Genomic DNA, 21,679 nt, shown 5'->3' on the forward strand with positions numbered 1-21,679 from the left:
GTTTTTGTTACAGCACTTCAGCTATCGGTATTCTGTCATTATCGTGGAATATATTAGATTTTCAAAGGGAAATAATTAAATTGTCAATTTAATTCTTAAAGCACCTGCAATAACACAGAAATAAATATATATATAAAAAACGGAAATGCTAGCACTCCTTTCAGTATTATAAACGCCTAAACCTTGTCAACGAATTTTCGTGCTTTGAAATAGGATACTGGTCGAATCCTATTCAAACAGTCCAAACGAATCTCCCATTTCGCGTCAACTCCATTTATATCTGAAATGAGAATCTGCTTTATGAAGCGCAAACAAAGTAACGTACTTATTGGCCAAATTAAAACCAATATCGTCACTTCATCATAGAATGTTAGATAGTTGTTAATCATATAATTATGATACATGTACATTGAACATTGCACATTTGTGAGTTTGGAGGATGTAAGTTGTTTCCAAAATGAAACCTTAATTTACTAACCAGGTACAATCTTGCCACTGCCATTCACGTTTTGTAAACCGTGATTTCATTAGTCGGCTATTGGCAGTGGCAAGATGGCCGTCGACTTGACACTGATACATCTGTACCTGTCGATGCAGAAAACAACCATGGGGAGCACGATAGTAGAAATGGAGTGAGGCGTTAGACAAGTAAATAAGTTTATTTTGACCTTATATTTGTTAACACCAAACCCTGAAATTGAAGACTGTCACGTTGTGTAGCGAATAGACATTTTCGTTTGAAAAAATGTTCTCGATCGTGTCCGACTAAAGAAAATTCACCCCTTTTCAGAGTTTCGAAGCTGCGCGTGAGAGAAATAGACTATTTAGGTATGATTTCTAGGTGTCATATTAAAGGTTACTATCTTATATATTTAACTTTTAATTAAGACTATCGCCATTGAAAAATCTTTTTGGGTAAAATTTTGTCGACACTTTGAATGGAATTGGCCACTTTTTGCAGGACGGAGGAGTTCCAGACCTTTCTCTATATATTAGTCTATAATCGATCCTGGACTTAAAATCGTGCTAAGCACCTATGATTGAACATTGCACATATGTGAGTTTGGGTGTAAATTGTTCCCAAAATGAAACCTTAGCTTACTAACCAGGTACCCTTACACCCCTTCCTCTAGGTATTTACTTCGTGTGAATTATCTCCGATAGTTTCCAATTAAAACATTCAAGTGGACCAAGGATTTTCAGTCAGAAATCTTGAAATAATAATGAATTTACTACATTTTTTTAGACTATCACATCTCTTCATCTGTGTTGTTTCTAAAACTATAGCTAATCATTTGATTCCATATCTATGAGGTAAAGGTCTTTGATGTACGATTCGCCCGAGAACCATCGAGCTTTGTTTTTTTTTTCTAGATTTGATAACGCTTAAAACACGTTAAGTGGAATCTCTGTTTAATCAGGTGCCTGTAGCGAATTGTAGTTGAATGGGTCACATAACATATTGCTATGGAACATCCTGGTATTTGAGTCCGCGACCGACACACATATATGTTCCTACAGGTACGATATCGATTGTAGATTCGAACTACGTATTGTCTGGATTTACACATCCATCTCATGTCAGTCTTTATTCACGCTGTTTATTAGGTTTTTGACAAGACTATACCAAAACCAGATCAAAAGATCCCGGCACAGTTTAATTCCAGATTTGTACCTCTTAATGATTGTATGTCTCATCTACTCACGATTTTTGCAATTAAGATTGCGTCATTTTCACAAAACAGCATTTACTAAAATCAATCACTTTTTTCTTTGTATTTGTTAATTGTTATTTCTCTCCATGTATACCGTATGCATGTTGATTGTATGTTTTCATTTAGTTTCCTTCTATTAAAATACATGTTTGATTTTTTTACAGTATTATAAATATTTACAGCCAGGTATTCATACGTTGTGATATTGCAGTCAGAATTAATGTCAGGGATATTGCAGGGTTATTAAGTCCAATATTATTATCATTGAAATCGCTTCTATCAAAGACAGCTGTTGTCTTTTATGAATTCTTTAGCTCATCTGGCCCAAAGTATCGGTGAGCCTATATCATGGTGAAGTGGCCGTCGTTGTCCGTTCGTCGTCCGTCAACGTTTCCTTTCAATCGCTACTAGTCCTAAAGGCCTGAATGGATTTCGATGAAACTTTGTCTTGAGGATAGTTGGACAAAGGAGATCCAATGGTGTATAACCGAATGGTGTGGCTCCCTGGCCACAATTTATTTAGGTAAATCATTTAATTCGCTACTAATCATGAGCCTATTGATCTGTCCTTTAGCTTCAGATTTTAATACTACATGTAGTTTAACTGTATCTTAGGCGACATACATGTAGGTTTCCTTGTTATATTCTATACACATACGTATCTGATTATTTCTTTCTAAATTATGTAACTCGGGAGTTGAAATTGCTAACGAAGGACGCTAACATATATTTAAAAAAAACTAAACTAAATATCCGCCATTTTTCTGATGATATCCATTATTTTACTATAATCCCACCTGCTTCGCATGGAGGTGTTTATCTGACTTTTTTGTGTCAATGAATAGTAGGTACAACTGTGTCAGTAAATTGTACGTACATGTACATCTGTGTCAGTAAATTGTACGTACATGTACATCTGTGTCAGTAAATTGTATGTACATGTACATCTGTGTCAGTAAATTGTACGTATAACTTTGTCAGTAAATTGTAGGTACAGTTGTGTCAGAAACTTTTGTAGATTAACATAAGTTTAAAAGGCACATGCATCAAATCAACAACTTTTCTTCCTAGAACTACAATCAAAGAAAAACACCGTAATGCGAAGAAACAAAATATTCTTTTATTCAGAATCATAATCTTTACATGAGATTTGGACCAGTCTGATAAATCACAATTATATCTGATCCAAGTGTGAACAACAGTTTTAACTCTATCTGTATTTGGTTTCAATTCAACATCAAGATGCCAATTAAAAATTGCATACTTTCCGAAACACTTTGCGAAATCCTTCCAATAATGTTTGTATGGAACAACTTATCGTTAAACTAAATATTTAATCCTTTTTATGTTTACTTGTTTTAATAATAGTCAAATCAAATATGTTATCATCAATTTGATGTGTTTCACGTGATTAAGTCCAGATTTCCATTTATCTTCGATTCCGTTATAATATATGTTCTTCGCGTAGCGCTGGATTATATAGTGGGATGACCACACGGGTACCAGTACGTTGTCCAGTAAATACATAACAACAGTCTCCGGACACGGGACGTAAGCCACGGACAACATCGGACCGGAAACAGGAGATAACAACACCTGTAGTATCTACCATTCCTCGCCAGCAGTATCTGTCACCAAAATCCCTAACAGTAAAAGGTCACAGCTTATCGCTTAATTTTACGTTCTTGTTATTATTCTTAAATTCATGAATTTACTGCTAGGCCAAATGATATTTGCTATTAAGTGTCATAACACTGGTTTAACCTGCGTAGCGAAGTGTGTTAATATCCACCCAAAACAACCTCGAGAAGAGCCCAACCCGTTTGGTCCTTAGAGGATGACCCATGCTGTTGTTTAACCAATAAGAATAAATTTAGATAGAATAAATATACGTCATTAATAAATATCTAAGTATCAACATGAACGAGTGTAACAAAACGATGCCACAAGAATGCAACCTAGACTATAACGACTACTGTTAATGCATTACATTTCACACATCTCTCGTTCAAACAAGCTGCCGCACAAGGGAGACGTCACGTGACTGTCTGGCTATCAATATTCTACGTTTGTATTCTTGTCTCGAAGCAAGATTTAATATTTATTACAAAATTGAATAAAAAAAAAGGAAGTTTTAACAAATGGCTACATCGTACACCGCGGCATGAAACAAAATGTTCCGATATGTTAAGGTTTTATATTGATTCCGGTCTAGACAGTGTAATGTCCATTTTGTTTTGCTTTGCATCAAACGATTGCTTAAAGATGATTAGACAAATAAACGGAACTCTTGCTGTCTAAACAAAGCCGTTCAATGGTTGTCTATTCGTGAGCACTGCGTGTGTAATCACTTAGCAGAAATGCGGCGCGTTAGCGAATTCCCGTCCAGTATTATTTATTAGATTTACAATGTCGCCGATGGAAAGTTTCACTGTCCGTAAGAAATCCTCCTACTGTAATCACACTAGATATCCCAGAGTCTAACAACTCCAATTTAGTGTAAACCAAGCTTTCAAAATACAGTAATTTTCTGTCCTTTCTGTCAATGACATTAGTGTGATAGTTGTGGGCTGCCGATCGTTCTGCTCACCCTTAGGAATAGGCTATGGTACCGAATAGTAGTTTTCATTACGTAATGTTTACACCAGTGGTCCGAAGGATGTACTGAAACACGGCAAGCACTGGCATCGAAGGTTACAGCTATAAGTAAAACGGGTTCCTTGTTCCGTTTTAATCACTATTGATGGTTTACTGTTTTAATTACCATTGATGGTATACCGTTTTAATCACTTTTGATGGTTTACTATTTTAATCATTATTGATGGTTTACCGTTTTAATCACTTTTGATGGTTTACCGTTTTAATCACTTTTGATGGTTTACCGTTTTAATCACTATTGATGGTATACCGTTTTAATCACTTTTGATGGTTTACCATTTTAACCATAATTGATGGTATACCGTTTTAATCACTATTGATGGTATACCGTTTTAATCACTATTGATGGTTTACCGTTTTAATCACTTTTGATGGTTTACCATTTTAACCATAATTGATGGTATACCGTTTTAATCACTTTTGATGGTTTACCGTTTTAATCACTATTGATGGTTTACTGTTTTAATCACTTTTGATGGTTTACCGTTTTAATCACTTTTGATGGTATACCGTTTTAATCACTATTGATAGCTTACTATTTTAATCACTTTTGATGGTTTACCGTTTTAATCACTATTGATGGTATACCGTTTTAATCATTATTGATGGTTTACCATTTTAACCATAATTGATGGTTTACCATTTTAACCATAATTGATGGTACATGAATACCGTTTTAATCATAATTGATGGTATACCGTTTTAATCACTATTGATGGTTTACCGTTTTAATCATTATTGATGGTTTACCGTTTTAACCATAATTGATGGTTTACCATTTTAACCATAATTGATGGTACATGAATACCGTTTTAATCATTATTGATGGTATACCGTTTAAACACTATTGATGGTTTACCGTTTTAAACACTATTGATGGTTTACTGTTTTAATCATTATTGATGGTTTACTGTTTTAATCACTATTGATGGTTTACCGTTTTAATCACTTTTGATGGTTTACCGTTTTAATCACTTTTGATGGTTTACCGTTTTAATCATTATTGATGGTTTACCGTTTTAATCATTATTGATGGTTTACTGTTTTAATCACTATTGATGGTTTACCGTTTTAATCATTATTGATGGTTTACCGTTTTAATCACTTTTGATGGTATACCGTTTTAATCACTATTGATAGTTTACTATTTTAAACACTATTGATGGTTTACCGTTTAAACACTATTGATGGTTTACCGTTTTAATCACTATTGATGGTTTACCGTTTTACTCACTATTTCTGGTGTACCGTTTTCATTGATATAAATGGCTTACTGATTTAATCACTAGACTGGTATACCGTTTTATTCATTGTTTGGAGATTAGTGTTGTGGTATTTGTTATTGTTATTTCCAAGGTTTTTTTTTTGGTATGCGTTATTTTTAATAACTGGCTATCGATCCTTAAGCATGTCGCATCTTCTTCGTACACTTGCAACTTCACCGGCAATATAACTGACATTGTTATAGATACATCAAAACGATTGCTCTAAGTTTATTATCTTTTCTTTTCACTGAGACAATTCATTTGATCCCTTCCACTGACCAATCGATCTGTACGAGTCTGAGAAGGATGAAGTACATCGACATACCGTATGGCTTGAAAGGTATTGCGGGCAGTGTCTCGGCGAGCTACACCCGAGGTCAGGTGTCTGTCCAGACATTTTATATGATCCTCCTCTCACGAATTTACTCGACTGTCAGATCGTCTAATCTTTATGAAGCTTTTTCAGATCCCCTTATAATTATCGTACATCTTCTTATAATTACTATTGGCGGAGTGAATTACAAATGGATATCTCAATCGGTTTAATTACCTTGGAGACGGGATGAACGTCTTGGTCAGAAAGGGTATACCTTCCAACGATTTGCTGAGGTTTCTGACATATCGGATAACGAGCGCTGGTGTGACAATGCCAAGGCGAATATGTATTAAAAACCAGTCGTCCCCTACTACAAAGCGGATGCAGAAGAGCAATTTGCCACAAGCTTACTGGAGAGAACAAAATCAAACATTATGTATGAAATCATGGAAAAAGGCATATGTATAGTCTATGTAATCATTAAAATCACAAGGCAATAGCTAATCGACTGTGTAATAAATCCTATCGGCATGTACACACAAAATAGGTCATTCTGGGCTCCAATAACTATCGTAACAATGTTAATCCATTGTACCAATAGTTAATTGACTTTTGGAAGGGCTTGAAAAGTAATATACTTTATATTTGTTGTTAGAATTCCCCAACTCCTCATTCCCGAAATACAACTTAATTCACATTTTCATTCCTCTTTTGTTATTTACATGCAATCAAATAATGACATTTATAATTAACAATTGTTTTCAAAACTGATGTTCTATAAAGAATGGGTTTCTGGTCAAAATGGCTAATATATGACATCACAGTAGATTGGAATGTATTCACTAAAGATATCATCGTTTCTGTGCGGAGATTTGGAATAGTGTAATTTATTTATCGGAATGTGCTATTCAGCAATCTCTGGAAACTCGGTATATACAGTGTGGCCGAGGACAGGCCGGGATATGTGTTGTAGACAATGGAATATATATATAACATCACGCCCTGCCCTCTCACACGCTCTCTCGGTAGTAATCTAAAAAAACATAATGGTCAGTTATCAATTAAGAATTTTTCGTGGCCCGTAATAACCAACTGATAATATGCATTTCGCGAACCATGTGATATATATATATATATCAATTTTTTTTCGTGATACTATGAAATACAGTATGTCAAAACAAAACAGATTCGTTATTCCTGCTTTTTGTGTAAGTGTATGATGAACACAAGATGGACTCGCCTACACCAGGCGTGTGTTACACAATGTCATTCTAAACTTATCTCAGACAAAAATAAATTCTTAAAAACTTCTGGAAAATACACATCTCACGTTCCGTCAGTTGATTTTGCCCCCCTTTTTTTACAAAATAATTATCTATGTCATGTTTCTTTTTTTAGTTCTTTTTTCTTTTCAAAGACGGCTGGCTTCCGTTTTTGGAATGGTCATTTTCAGTGACGTCAGACGCTGAGTCCTCCTTCCCGGAATTTGTCAAGCATATAGCTGACGTCATACCATTCTTCCTCAGGCATTCCTAACTTCCGCAAGGGCCGCTCGTCGCCATCCAACACTGCTTCAAACGCCTCGTGAAGATTGTCTGCAGCATTTTCGCCCATTCCAACCATCAACTTCAAATCTTCGAGGTCTGATGCAACTGAAGAACATTTAGAAACATTAATAATATTGTATCGTATCCTATTTGTTTGATAGTCAAAAGTGCTTAAACGTACTTAGGGGATATAGGGGCTTGTATTTAAGACATTTGGTTGGCGATATGGGGAGATTTAGTGTAATCTTAAGATAACAGTGTTGCATTAAGATGCAAAATAGCGATTTCATAACTGTATCTGCGTCCCCGGCAAGAGAAGCTAGATCTCAAAATTTGAGTCTTCTACATAGAAGGCAAACCGTGATGGGGAACACTACATTTCTAGTTATCTACATACATGTATTTATATCAGAGATAGAAGCTACACTCGGGTCTACGGTCTCCCTATGTTAATATATTAAATAAGAGACTACACTCAGGTTCACGCCCTCCCTATATTTAGAGATTAGATAAGAGACTACATTCGGGTCTACGGTCTCCCTATATTTAGAGATTAGATAAGAGACTACACTCGGGTCTACGGTCTCCCTATGTTTAGAGATTAGATAAGAGACTACACTCGGGTCTACGGTCTCCCTATGTTTAGAGATTAAATAAGAGACTACACTCAGGTTCACGCCCTCCCTATATTTAGAGATTAAATAAGAGACTACACTCAGGTTCACGCCCTCCCTATATTTAGAGTTTAAATAAGAGACTACACTCAAGTTCACGCCCTCCCTATATTTAGAGATTAAATAAGAGACTACACTCAGGTTCACGCCCTCCCTATATTTAGAGATTAGATAAGAGACTACACCCAGGTTCACGCCCTCCCTATGTTAAGAGATTAAATAAGAGACTACACTCGGGTCTACGGTCTCCCTATGTTTAGAGATTAAATAAGAGACTACACTCCGGTCAGATTGTGGATTGTGGAACAATTTGATTTGCATGCAATATTTCAAAGTAGATTTTGTATTTACACTAAACAACTGTTACTTTGGGGATCGGAATAGCATTTTCGAAATAAAGACATTACCCGGCGTATTGATTAGAAGGGTAACATATCCGAGGTACACAGAACCATAAAACGCTAACAAATTGAACTGTCAACTGATTAAAGAAAACTAAATAATGATGCACCCGTCAGCAAGGGAAGAAAATAAGGGCCTAGAAGAGCGTAGGTAGGCCACATAAACGGTACTTACTGGCCAAACTATGGGCTACCAGTTCTGGGTCTGCTCCGTCAAAAAGTTTGGGGATAATCCATTTTTCGTTCTTTAGCAGAAAATCCTCTATTTCTTCTACGGAGGGTCTATTTTCTGTAAAAAGAAGAAAAAGTATAACGTAACAAAAATTAAATCAAAACCAAACCTGATTAGCCAAGGAAGAGAACGCCAACGAGTAAACTTCATGTCAAAGGAATATACAACAAAACATACGATATTAAAACCTTTCAATTAATAATTCAGAGTAAGGTACAGCTGAGCCAACAAACAAAATCAACTACTCATACAGATGTTTGTCTTTCTAGGACTCGTCAGTGATACTAGGGACACCATACAGATGTTTGTCCTTCTAGGACTCGTCAGTACTGTTTGGGACATCAGACAGATGTTTGTCTTGAAAGGACTCGTCAGTGATGCTAGGGACATCATTTAACTGTTCGTCCTTTTAGGACTCGTCAGTGATACCATGGACACCACACAGCTGTTTGCACCCCTAGGACCCGGCAGTGATACTAGGGACACCATACAGCTATTTGTCCTTCTAGGACCGGTCAGTGATACTAAGGACCTAAAGGGTTGTTACCGTGGAGGCTACGGAGGGAATAAGATATCCCCAATGAATTAAAATGATTTATTTCTATAACTTTTATCAATAGCAATCTCCCAAACCCAAGTGTATGCACTTTTTGGTAGTCAACGATCCACACATATTAAGTGAATAGCGATAAAAACGCTTAGTCCTGAAAATTGAACCAATATCAAATACAATAGATTAGAATTTAGTGATATTACTAATTACAAGCAACATGATTATCAAACAACTTATGGGTCGTCTGTCTTTGTTGATGACATTTAAAATAAAGTTCGAGATGAAACAGATATAATTGTATAAGACTGTGATGTTGCTTCGACTTCAAGTTCTATGTGGGGTATACACTACTGACATGAAAACAAGTTTCTTGTTATCTAAAAACAAGACATTACCGACATCTCGTTCCTATCTGTCATCTGAAAGTGCAATTAAGGCCCAGGCCTTTGTTAAATGCGTAGAAAAGCTCTCCGTCAAAAACAGATTTGGCAAGGAGATAGGCAGAATTTCGTTCGGTGGTTATGTCAATAGTTGGAACCCTTTCCATTAAACTCAATATTGACATCAATTAAGAAGTCCAAATATTTTCATGATCTCGTCCTTATTATATAGATTTTACTAGTCATGTTATCAAAATTTGTTAAAGAATAGTTCACCAAAAAGATAAGTAACCATCTAAAATTAATTTTAAAACATGAATATATGTATTTCTATGTTAAAGAAATTTAAAAAAAAACAAACATGGTTTGCGTTTGGAAACAAAATAAAATCTGAATTATTTATAAATTCCTTACGCTGTTTATCTCCTGCATGTCATAACCCGACGATGGGTAATTGTTGTTACTATGTTTCGCAATCAAAACTCCATTTTTGTACAATCAATAAAGTCTTGCAATTCAGACATGTAATAATTTCAATATATCAGCCATGCTCTGCTGGCTTGTAATGAAGTAGTCAAAGTTTCATTGATTTTCTCTTCAACATACATCGGGTTTGATTGCGCTCTCGTTCCTCCAAGGGATGTTTGTGAGAGCATCACGACGCGGGCGTAGTAATTAAAATTTTATATTATCAAATACCAGAAAATCAGAAATTGGAGAAAAAATAAAAACAGCACGCGAATAAAACATGTCTATACCACGAAAATTTAAACTCAACTTTTAATAATGACAGGAAAATTGTAATAAGATACAGAAACATATAAACATGTCAATCATAAAAAACATATATTTATTTAACTATAAGTAACATAAAATAAACCACATAAAAGTATTAATCTGTTAGTTAACAATTAAACGCTTGTTATAATGTATTTATTGTCAATATTAATGCAATCTGGGTGACAGATAAATATTAATGGCGTCCTAACCTTCAATTGTTTTATTGACATTTACTTAATTTAAACTCTGCATTTCTTAAATAAATCTTTATTTTAACCTATTTCCTTGTATAATTATTTGAAAAAATAGCATCTTTAAATCAATTTCCTTTCTGTGATTGATTTAAAACAATTCTGACACTCAGTACAAAGCCGTGGCTTGACGATGATTAACATATAGCGCGAACATAAAGTCATAGTAGCGCAATCGTTCGCAAGCATTATTCTCGCTGTATTTCATACATTCGTACGCATCACGAAGCATTTCTATATCAATAATCAAAATGACATTGCATCTGCAGCTCAGATTAACATTTAGGCAATGGGAGACGGTGGTGCCAAATGTTAATATTTGTCAAGGAGTGAATGTATTTGTAGCAAGAATATTTATCAAACTATTATTATTTTTTATCTATATTGTACTGTAACGGGAACTCCAATCCAATGATTATTAAATATTCATGAACTGTTTCCGTAACAGGTTATATGCCTTTGAAATGGGAACTTTAATTTAACAGCTGATTGCTTTATTTGGAAACAAATTTTTTATTTGTTTTTTTTTAGTCTTATACTATGCATTAAACATTATTTGAATTTGATCACCAATACAATAATGTATTGATTTACCACTGCCTAAACGAACTTTATAACAATACGAACTAAAATGGTTTACACATGTTCCTCGAAAGTATCGTGTTTTCGATATTATAATTTCACACATATATACACTGTAAATGTATGGTATCATAGGCTCTCTGTATGTTATTTCTCTATCGATTCATTCTACAGCGATGATATAACACCAGATGGTTATATAACGTTGATTTATCGCCTAACACAATTTATAGAATTTATAGTCAAATGCAAATTAATTTTCTTTAATCAAATGTTAACAAAAGTATATGTAGATTAACATCGACAAATGATCTTTAAAAAGTAAGAAATTTCTGATTTTGTCAGTTTTTGATAAATTACTGATGATATTTAAAGATGAAGTGCAAAAGTCAGTGAAAAAAATCATGTGTTCGGATTAATTAAGTTTATAATTGTGACCTTCATGGCATTCGGGTTATATAGTTATGTAATTTTGACATTTTGTGATGATTTCATGTCATTTCTTACAATTGTATGTGAAGTACTTCCTATAGATTATGCGTAGTCCTGCCATTAATGTATGTTTAGTAGACACGTTTATAAGTAAAAGTCATAAATTGCTGATTAGTACTACTATTAATAAAAAATAGTGTATATGTATTGTAATCATTCATTGATGTTAAGTACTGCCATTAATAAAAAATGTAGTATATATGTATAGTTATCATTCATTGATGTTTAATACTGCCATTAATAAAAGAATAGTGTAAATATAGTTTAATCATTCATTGATGTTTAGTACTGCCATTAATAAAAAATAGTGTAAATATATAGCAAGCATTCATTGATGATTAGTACTGCCATTAATTGAAATTGTAGTGTATATGTATTGTAATCATTCATTGATGATTAGTACTGCCATTGATAAAAAGTGTAGTCTATGCTTATAGTTAATCATTCATTGATGATTAGTACTGCCATTGATAAAAAGTGTAGTCTATACTTATAGTTATCATTCATTGATGTTTAGTACTGCCATTAATAAAAATTGTAGTGTAAATGTATAGTAATCATACATTTATGATTATAACTGCCATTAATGTATGTGTAGATGCCATACATTAATTGGCCGTATTCACACATTTAATTAATGCATGTACAGCAGTGATTATTTTAAGTTTAGTAGCATACGGTATGTGTAAAAAAGATATGAATTTATTATTAGAACTGTCATTAATGTTGAGAAGCCATGTATTTAAGTGTAGTAATCATAAATACATGTATAGTACTGTCGTTAGTGCATGCTTAGTTGTCACCAATTCATGTGTAGTCACCGCTGATTTAAGTACTTACTTGCGTTGCATAAAAGAGGGTTCTCGTCAAATCCTTCTGGACAGTCTGGCATATGGTTACAGATGTACTCAAGTGGTATACATGCTCCGGGTGTTTTACATAAAAACGGCTTGTCAGGTGGACAGCTGTTTACTACAAAACAATAGATAGAAAACAATCGGTAATTCATTTGTTGTTAGCGACTTAACTCAATATATATATATACATTTCCCTTACTACCCATCTACATAACATTGTTTATCCTTATACTACCAATCTACATAATATTGTTTGTCCTTACCACCAATCTACATATCTGTTGTTTGTTCTTACCACCAATCTACATATCTGTTGTTTGTCCTTACTACCAATCTACATATCTGTTGTTTGTCCTTACCACCAACGCTACTAATTAAGGTGTTATTACATTTATTTGGTGAATGTTTAGTGTCCGTTGAGAAAGTAAACATTAAAAAATCCATTTGCATTCAATTTCGGTTTAAATATTTTCACAAACATTTCGTCCTAGCAGAGTATTAAAGTGATGCAAGTATCCGCCATTTGTATACATATACACGTCACATGTATCTGTATATTAATGTAAATCCAACCTACACACAATACCCCGGAGATATGATCTATGAAAACAAATTGACATCGAATCAAACGCTACGACAGGAGGCCATGCAACAGAATGGAAGCCTTTGTGAGATAAGTCGCCAGGAGCTTGGCTAGTTCTGTTGTATATTGTCTGTATAACGAGGTGAGACAGTACTTCCTCGTCGTCTAAGTAACAAATAATACGTAACTAGGCGCCAACAGCATGTTTGTGTAAAATGCGCCATGTGTATGAAACAAATTTAATGTCTTGTAATTTCGCAAAGAGACCAATCTGCTCCTCGTGGGACGTACGAACTGCGTACAGAAGGTCCTTTATTGCCGTGTGGAGTGCCACATACACAATTCAGACAGGGTTTTACGGTCATTAGATATTCCTATTGTTAAACCGCTACATCCTAGGAAAACTCTACCCCAAGGAAGTGGTTTGGTACCCCTCGTTTGAACCGTTAGGATGGTCTCATTAGTGTAAATTACCGGGGACAAAGAGGGAAGAAAAACATTTCTTGGTTCCGCCGCTTTAATGCTTACTGTACTGATAGTTAGAAGTGTTGTTTATCATTTGGACGAGACTTAGCATACATGTCGGTATCACTGAACTGTTTTGTAACACGTGTTACGGGCAAACGTGCTTTCACAATTGGAACGAAGTTTATTCTAATATTGATCATGTAACCAATCAACAGTACTAGTAGAATTTATTCCATTATGAGATAAAAGCTTTTGTACCCGAAATGTTTGTGCATTGTCTTATAGTAACAATAGATACAAGTTGTATCCGTATCGTGTTAAAATAGAGGTAGGACTGCAGATATGACATATCTCTTGTGTCTACTCACATTGCTTAACAAAATAAAGAGCAAACACCTAGGGCTCAATGAAATACAAATGGAGATACATGTGTTCTTCTTTGTTGGCGACATCACTGTATATCTTTGACCTAATTAAGTTTGATGGACGTTGTTAGCAGTTTGATTGTTACATGTAGAAATAACTTTGAGATAGGTAAATTGGAGAGAGTGAAATAACGTCTAATCACATCAAATAATGAAATGTAATTTCGAATTACATGTTTATGAACTGTTATCGCTGTGTACTCTGGAGCTGGTAAAACGATGTCAATTTGTCAACAATTACTGATGTACAGCTAAGTACGAAGTTTAACACGTGTCACGTGATTATATCCTTGACAACTGATACATAACTTCCCTTCAGAATTATCAGTTTAAATGACGCAATACTAAGTTAAAAATGTGTTTTAAGTGAGGTTGGCTGTCCTTGTGAACGCCAACATTGCAGTATTTAGATATAGTTAAATATTGACAGAGAGCTTCAGTTGTTTTTTTATGTGTTTGTCATCAGTCCAATACCTATTTTTTGTTACACCTGAAAGCATAAGCTTCCTGTTAGAGGAGTCTAGATAAATACCTCTTTGTTTGATATCAGCTACATGTATATTACCATATTCCATATTATTTGGTATGTCCTACTTTATTTACCAGGATCAATGCGTCGCTGTAGCATTGTAAATTCTAGAATGTTTTACAAAAGAAAATGATAATTTAGACGGAATCAAACAACTTTCCGAGGTTATTTCACAGAGAATTGTCCCAGTCATTCTATTTTATTTAGACGGTTGTCACGGGAAAGATTGACGAATCCCCTACTCCAGATACACCAGGTACAATAGCATTCAGAATTGAAACAGATCGAATGTCTATTTAAGGATTAGTAACCAGTAAAGAGGCATGTTTCCCATTGTTTCCCTGACAATAAGTAAATAAGGGGGGAATACTACAGTCTCATCGCACACAATACGAACCGGAAGTTGTAAGGAAAAGACAACATCAGGAACCAAAGACAAATATAAAAGGAACGACAATTACAGAAATAAAAGACATAAAATGTTACAATAAAATAAAACACTATTGACCATGTCTACACATAATTAACATTCAAAACAAATGATCGAAACAAAAAGATACAGGATAAATATATCAAGACCTCAATCCAAAGTTCTCTATTAAGTGTAAATACGGACAAAACTGGAAATTATGGTGACACAAACACACCGATAACTTGATGGTGCCTAAGTCTGCGTAACGAGATTGGTTCCGAATGGCACGGTATATACGGTGTAGTGCAGATAAATGTGTGTTACATTTGTTGATATAACAGCGTATAATCCAATAATTGATGAATCTACAAGATATTTTCGATTTTAGGTTTCCACTGAAATACCCAAATGATATAGACGACATATCTATCACACCCAGTACATGCTAGTTTTGACTGTTACCTTTGTCGCTCACTTTAATTTATATGCCGTAATTCCAGGAGACCGTTTGTAATTATTACACTAAAAGAAGGTACATGTATTTTAATCAAACTCAAACACGATTTCTGCAATGCTTTCGTAGGCAGTTTTGCAATATCAAGTATAAAGACTGTTTAAACGTGCGTGCAATGTGTCACCTCGGCGTGTTCGCTAGCACGTGAAGCTACATGGGCGCGAGGGAAGAGCGTGAAGCTGAGATGATTTAAAGGCTAAGTCGTCTTAGATTCCCCAAGACGCCACTCTACCTCACAGAACCTCTACATCTTTACAAAACAATTCAACTTAAGAACTCCCTTGGGATTTCCTAGAAGGGTCGAAATGACAAACGGTCTCCGTGGAATGAAAGTCGTGGCTGATTTTAACTGTATGTAGTGATTAATGTACAAATGTAGGTCGACGTCAGCAAACACAGAATCAACTCATCCCCACCCCCAGGGGAATCCATTCCATTTCCACGATCAAAGTGTCCCCTGGTATGGAACGCTTTCCCCGTCAAACAACAGCTTAGTCGCGTATTATGTAACAATATCTAACAATTCATGTTTATAATTAACATGTTGTTATCAACAAGCTGTATACCTAGTCCCTAGCTATAGTCGTAACGTTAGAGGACGGCAGGCCTGACACGCTAAAAAACGTTTAACAATTATAGACATTGCATCACACGAATCCAAATACCAGTACGCTTACAAATGTAACAATAAAGATCGACTAATGGCATAGTATAAACCATACCGATTTTAAACTATGAATACAACAAATAAGTTCAATAATACCACGTGGGTTTTTTACCCGGATACTCCTGTTTCCTCCCACAATAACAACCCTCGCGCGCTTCCATCCGCGCCAACAAGCGTGATAAATATAAGTTGATATAACTTAATTTCCTAATTGTTGTAAAATACATTCAGTTTACGCTTTAGAATACTATTAACTACAAAATAAAGTAAATAATAACAGAACACCTACTACAATGCAATTAACTACAAAACAAAGTAATTAATAACAGAACAACTACTACAATACTATTAACTACAAAACAAAGTAATTAATTACAGAACAACTACTACAATACTATTAACTACAAAATAAAGTAAATAATAACAGAACTACTACAATACCATTAACTACAAAACAAAGTAATTAATTACAGAACAACCACTACAATACCATTAACTACAAAACAAAGTAATTAATTACAGAACAACTACTACAATACCATTAACTACAAAACAAAGTAATTAATAACAGAACAACTACTACAATACCATTAACTACAAAACAAAGTAATTAATAACAGAACAACTACTACAATGCAATTAACTACAAAACAAAGTAATTAATTACAGAACAACTACTACAACACCATTAACTACAAAACAAAATAATTAATTACAGAACAACTACTACAATACCATTAACTACAAAACAAAGTAATACAGAACAATTTCAATGAACAAAACAAAATAATTAATTACAGAACAACTACTACAATACTATTAACTACAAAACAAAATAATTAATTACAGAACAACTACTACAATACCATTAACTACAAAACAAAGTAATACAGAACAATTTCAATGAACAAAACAAAATAATTAATTACAGAACAACTACTACAATACTATTAACTACAAAACAAAATAATTAATTACAGAACAACTACTACAATACCATTAACTACAAAACAAAGTAATACAGAACAATTACAACAATGCAATTAACTACAAAACAAAATAATTAATAACAGAACAACCACTTCAATACCATTAACTACAAAACAAAGTAAATAATTACAGAACAACCACTACAATACCATTAACTACAAAACAAAGTAATTAATTACAGAACAACCACTTCAATACCATTAACTACAAAACAATGATTAAAGTAAACCGTTAAAGAACAACAATAAAAATATCATTGACTAACAAAAAAAATCAAACAAAAACAAAACAAAAATAAAATACAACGGAACAAGAAGATTTGGTATTTCAATCAGAATGGCTGAAATATCTATATCTAGCTACATGTGCCATAACATTCTAAAGGTTGTCGATATCTATCATCATAACTAATGGAAACGCTGTCTCTTACATTGTGTGCATAAGTAAGTTTACTCTATTTCTGTAACATTATTATATTATTCAATCACGCGGCAACGTGCAGACAAACTGTATGACGCATTGTGTTCTTCACAATAAATCATTAGATATACAGTGTACAATGTTTATATCTGAAATATTACTGTTGAGTGTAAAATAATGTTTCAATGAATAAAAGTGTCTTACATATTTATTACCTTAACACTAACAACAGTTTCTACCTCTACCCGGGAGGGCTTAGTGAGTATGTGTGGTACAGAGATGGGAGTGTGAGTACCGGGAGGGCTTAGTGAGTATGTGTGGTACAGAGATGGGAGTGTGAGTACCGGGAGGGCTTAGTGAGTATGTGTGGTACATAGGTGGGAGTTTGAGTACCGAGAGGGCTTAGTGAGTATGTGTGATACAGAGGTGAGAGTGTGAGTACCAGGAGGGCTTAGTGAGTATGTGTGATACAGAGGTGGGAGTGTGAGTACCGGGAGGGCTTAGTGAGTATGTGTGATACAGAGGTGGGAGTGTGAGTACCGGGAGGGCTTAGTGAGTATGTGTGGTACATAGGTGGGAGTGTAAGTACCGGGAGGGCTTAGTGAGTATGTGTGGTTTAGAGGTGGGAGTGTAAGTACCGGGAGGGCTTAGTGAGTATGTGTGGTACAGAGGTGGGAGTGTGGGTACCGGTAGGGCTTAGCGAGTATGTGTGATACAGAGGTGGAAGTGTGAGTACCGGGAGGGCTTAGTGAGTATGTGTGGTACAAATGGGGGGATGTGAGTACCGAGAGGGCGTAGTGAGTATGTGTGATACAGAGGTGGGAGTGTGAGTACCGGGAGGGCTTAGTGAGTATGTGTGATACAGAGGTGGGAATGTGAGTACCGGGAGGGCTTAGTGAGTATGTGTGATACAGAGGTGGGAGTGTGAGTACCGGGAGGGCTTAGTGAGTTTGTGTGATACAGAGGTGGGAGTGTGAGTACCGGGAGGGCTTAGTGAGTATGTGTGATACATAGGTGGGAATGTGAGTACCGGGAGGGCTTTTTGAGTATGTGTGGTACAGAGGTGGGAGTGTGAGTACCGGGAGGGCTTAGTGAGTATGTGTGATACAGAGGTGGGAATGTGAGTACCGGGAGGGCTTAGTGAGTATGTGTGATACAGAGGTGGGAGTGTGAGTACTGGGAGGGCTTAGTGAGTATGTGTGGTACAGAGGTGAGTGTGAGTACCGGAAGGACTTAGCGAGTATGTGTGGTACAGAGGTGGAAGTGTGAGTACCGGGAGGGCTCACAGAATATGTGTGATACAGAGGTGGGAGTGTGAGTACCAGGAGGGCTTAGTGAGTATGTGTGATACAGAGGTGGGGGTCTACTAACTTACCTGATACTGAAGGATCTCGTTTGTCTAGTATGAATGGTTTCCTGAGTTGTCGTAACCGTGAAAAGTCGATTTTCATACCATATACGCATGCACACGATAGAACGAACAGAAGTACAGCTATCTCCTGTCGTCCGACCCCTCGCATCTGGAACAATAAAACATATTGCTTTATTAAAAAAATATCCGGCTTTAGCATAAACAAGAAATATCTTCAAAAAAGATAACCGGCAAAGTTGGTTACATTATTACTTTATATTTTGAAAATATCTTTTATTCTCGACAGAAATTAGAACCCAGCAGGCTGGGAGATAATCAATGTCTGGATTCAGTATGGAGGTAGAACTGCTGCTTTAAAAACCGTCGTTTCAAACTACGTGGTAAGAATTCTCAAACCAATATCCATAAATGTATTACACTATGTTTTACCTATCCCATGAGTGTCCACACGAAACAAATTACCTAGACTATGACACATTCCTTAATAGCTAGATTAAGCTGGGTAGGATATACAGATTTGACGCTTACAAAACCGAATTCATATGACCCATCTGTTTTACGGAAATCGTGTTGAAATCAACTAGCCACTGAAGATTTTTGAAATACATCGCCATGTTGACTTTCTTTTCCCGATGAAGCCGCCATGACGTTTCGTTTAGTCTAAAATGAAGTTTTTAAATTAAGAACGCAGAATGTCTGCTCATGTAAATTAGAGTTTGATTAATTTTATTTTAACTGCCATGTTATAAACATGCAAAAAATATGTAATCTATATTTAATTAAAGGAAAAGTTTTATGATTAATTGAACCGATCTGACTGCATAACTTGGAACAGTTCTGGTCAATCGTAAAAAATACTGTATATTTCGATACCGTATGACGTAGTTTTCTCAAACAGATCTTAAACGGCTGTGCCGAAAAGCGAGTCAAGAAGTTTACAAAACTGCGTACAGAGGTCAGTAAAGGCCCAGGATGTCAGTGTAGAAACCGTACACAAAATAAACAGTAGATCTGTCATATTACAGCGGGAAAAGCTACGTACTAGAGAATATAGACGCTGTATTTAACTAATGACTTAGTTTATAATTCAATACGAAAATATTAAACCCGTAATATATAAGTTACTGAAATTCAAACTTGCTCGATTTAGAGAATGCATCTCACAAATAGGTAATGTGACCAGAGTGGTGCGCAAGGGAACAATTAAACAATTTAATTTACAAAATGTGAAATTTAAATATTGTTGGAACTGCAACTTCATGGATTGGTAAAGCTTGAAATTCTGGTAACGTAAGATTAACCATGCCCAGTCCCTCGCGTGCTGTAACAAACATTGTGACAGTGGGTCACATATGATACTAGTCATTGTACGCATGCGTGGTGTGCAGGCACTACACGGTGTGTCACGATGACTCGAATTTCTAATTTCGATATTGTTTTAGTAAACCTTTATGACTGTAATAAAAAGTTCATATTCAGCGAGTCTTGGCCCGGCGTCACAAGCACTGTCCATCGGCGTGAGGGTTAATAGCGACCCGTTATACAAGCACACCAATAAAACAACACATTGATTTTAAAATCTACTAAACACATATTTAGATGACGCAGTTTAGTGTTGATGGGTTTGATAGAAGTATTTTACTGGGCTTTTATGTTATCGCTATGTAGGCTAAAGTGTAAATCACACATGCTTTATTAATTAAAAACTTCGAAATAAACAAATTCAATTAAGATAAAATCCACAATTTCATTAACAATTCACGCACTTTCCTTGGCGGTCGATGGCTGATCGCCTCATGGGTGCTGAGTGCAGCACGAACAGCTATTAACACTCCTGATGAAACGTTTTCGATCACCTGATTTTCCTGACAGGAAAGTGATACTGTCGGTCTGTGTGATATCTCCCCGACTTCCGCTTTGTATAAAACAATATCAAATGAGCGTCGTGAATACAAACGGAAGGGCAGGTGACTAGTGACGTAATGAATTACTGAGTACCTGTTTGGTGGAGGAGCAGGTGACTGGTGACGTAATGAATTACTGAGTACCTGTTTGGTGGAGGAGCAGGTGACTGGTGACGTAATGAATTACTGAGTACCTGCTTGGTGGAGGAGCAGGTGACTGGTGACGTAATGAATTACTGAGTACCTGCTTGGTGGAGGAGCAGGTGACTGGTGACGTAATGAATTACTGAGTACCTGCTTGGTGGAGGAGCAGGTGACTGGTGACGTAATGAATTACTGAGTACCTGCTTGGTGGAGGAGCAGGTGACTAGTGACGTAATGCATTACTGAGTACCTGCTTGGTGACTAGCGATCATCACTTGTTTGAGAGGGGGGTTTCTCATCATCAACTTTCACGTATACACCTGTGTGTATTTAGAAGTTCCTGTTTGTCATGTCATATCAGTGTTATGCATCTGTTAATCAAAATATTACACAAAAAAAAGAATATCTTGAGACAGAGTTAATGTTGTTCCTGATCAAGTATGCAATCGACCTATTTTACGGTATGTGTGTTTATTATTGTGGTACTTACAATAAAATTATGCTTGTTTTACTTCAGGTTTATTTTACGTTATTGTGAAAATGTATGT

General features: G+C 35.5%; 1 protein-coding gene across 2 annotated transcripts in view; it reads right to left on the reverse strand.

The window, feature by feature from the left end:
- Positions 1 to 2,813: 2,813 nt before the first annotated feature.
- Positions 2,814 to 21,679, reverse strand: part of LOC117323950 (neuropeptide prohormone-4-like) — a 71,472-nt gene continuing 52,606 nt past the window's right edge. For both annotated transcript variants that reach the window (XM_033879494.1, XM_033879492.1), the window contains exons 2-5: positions 19,087 to 19,231; positions 12,687 to 12,818; positions 8,752 to 8,865; positions 2,814 to 7,606 (exon numbers count right to left, since the gene is read on the reverse strand). In XM_033879494.1, coding sequence (XP_033735385.1) covers positions 7,413 to 7,606; positions 8,752 to 8,865; positions 12,687 to 12,818; positions 19,087 to 19,231 — 585 coding nt within the window. In that variant the 3' untranslated portion in view covers positions 2,814 to 7,412. The remainder of the gene's footprint in view (positions 7,607 to 8,751; positions 8,866 to 12,686; positions 12,819 to 19,086; positions 19,232 to 21,679) is intronic.

The sequence above is a fragment of the Pecten maximus genome, chromosome 3 (assembly GCF_902652985.1).
Source record: "Pecten maximus chromosome 3, xPecMax1.1, whole genome shotgun sequence".
Lineage (NCBI taxonomy): Eukaryota > Metazoa > Mollusca > Bivalvia > Pectinida > Pectinidae > Pecten > Pecten maximus.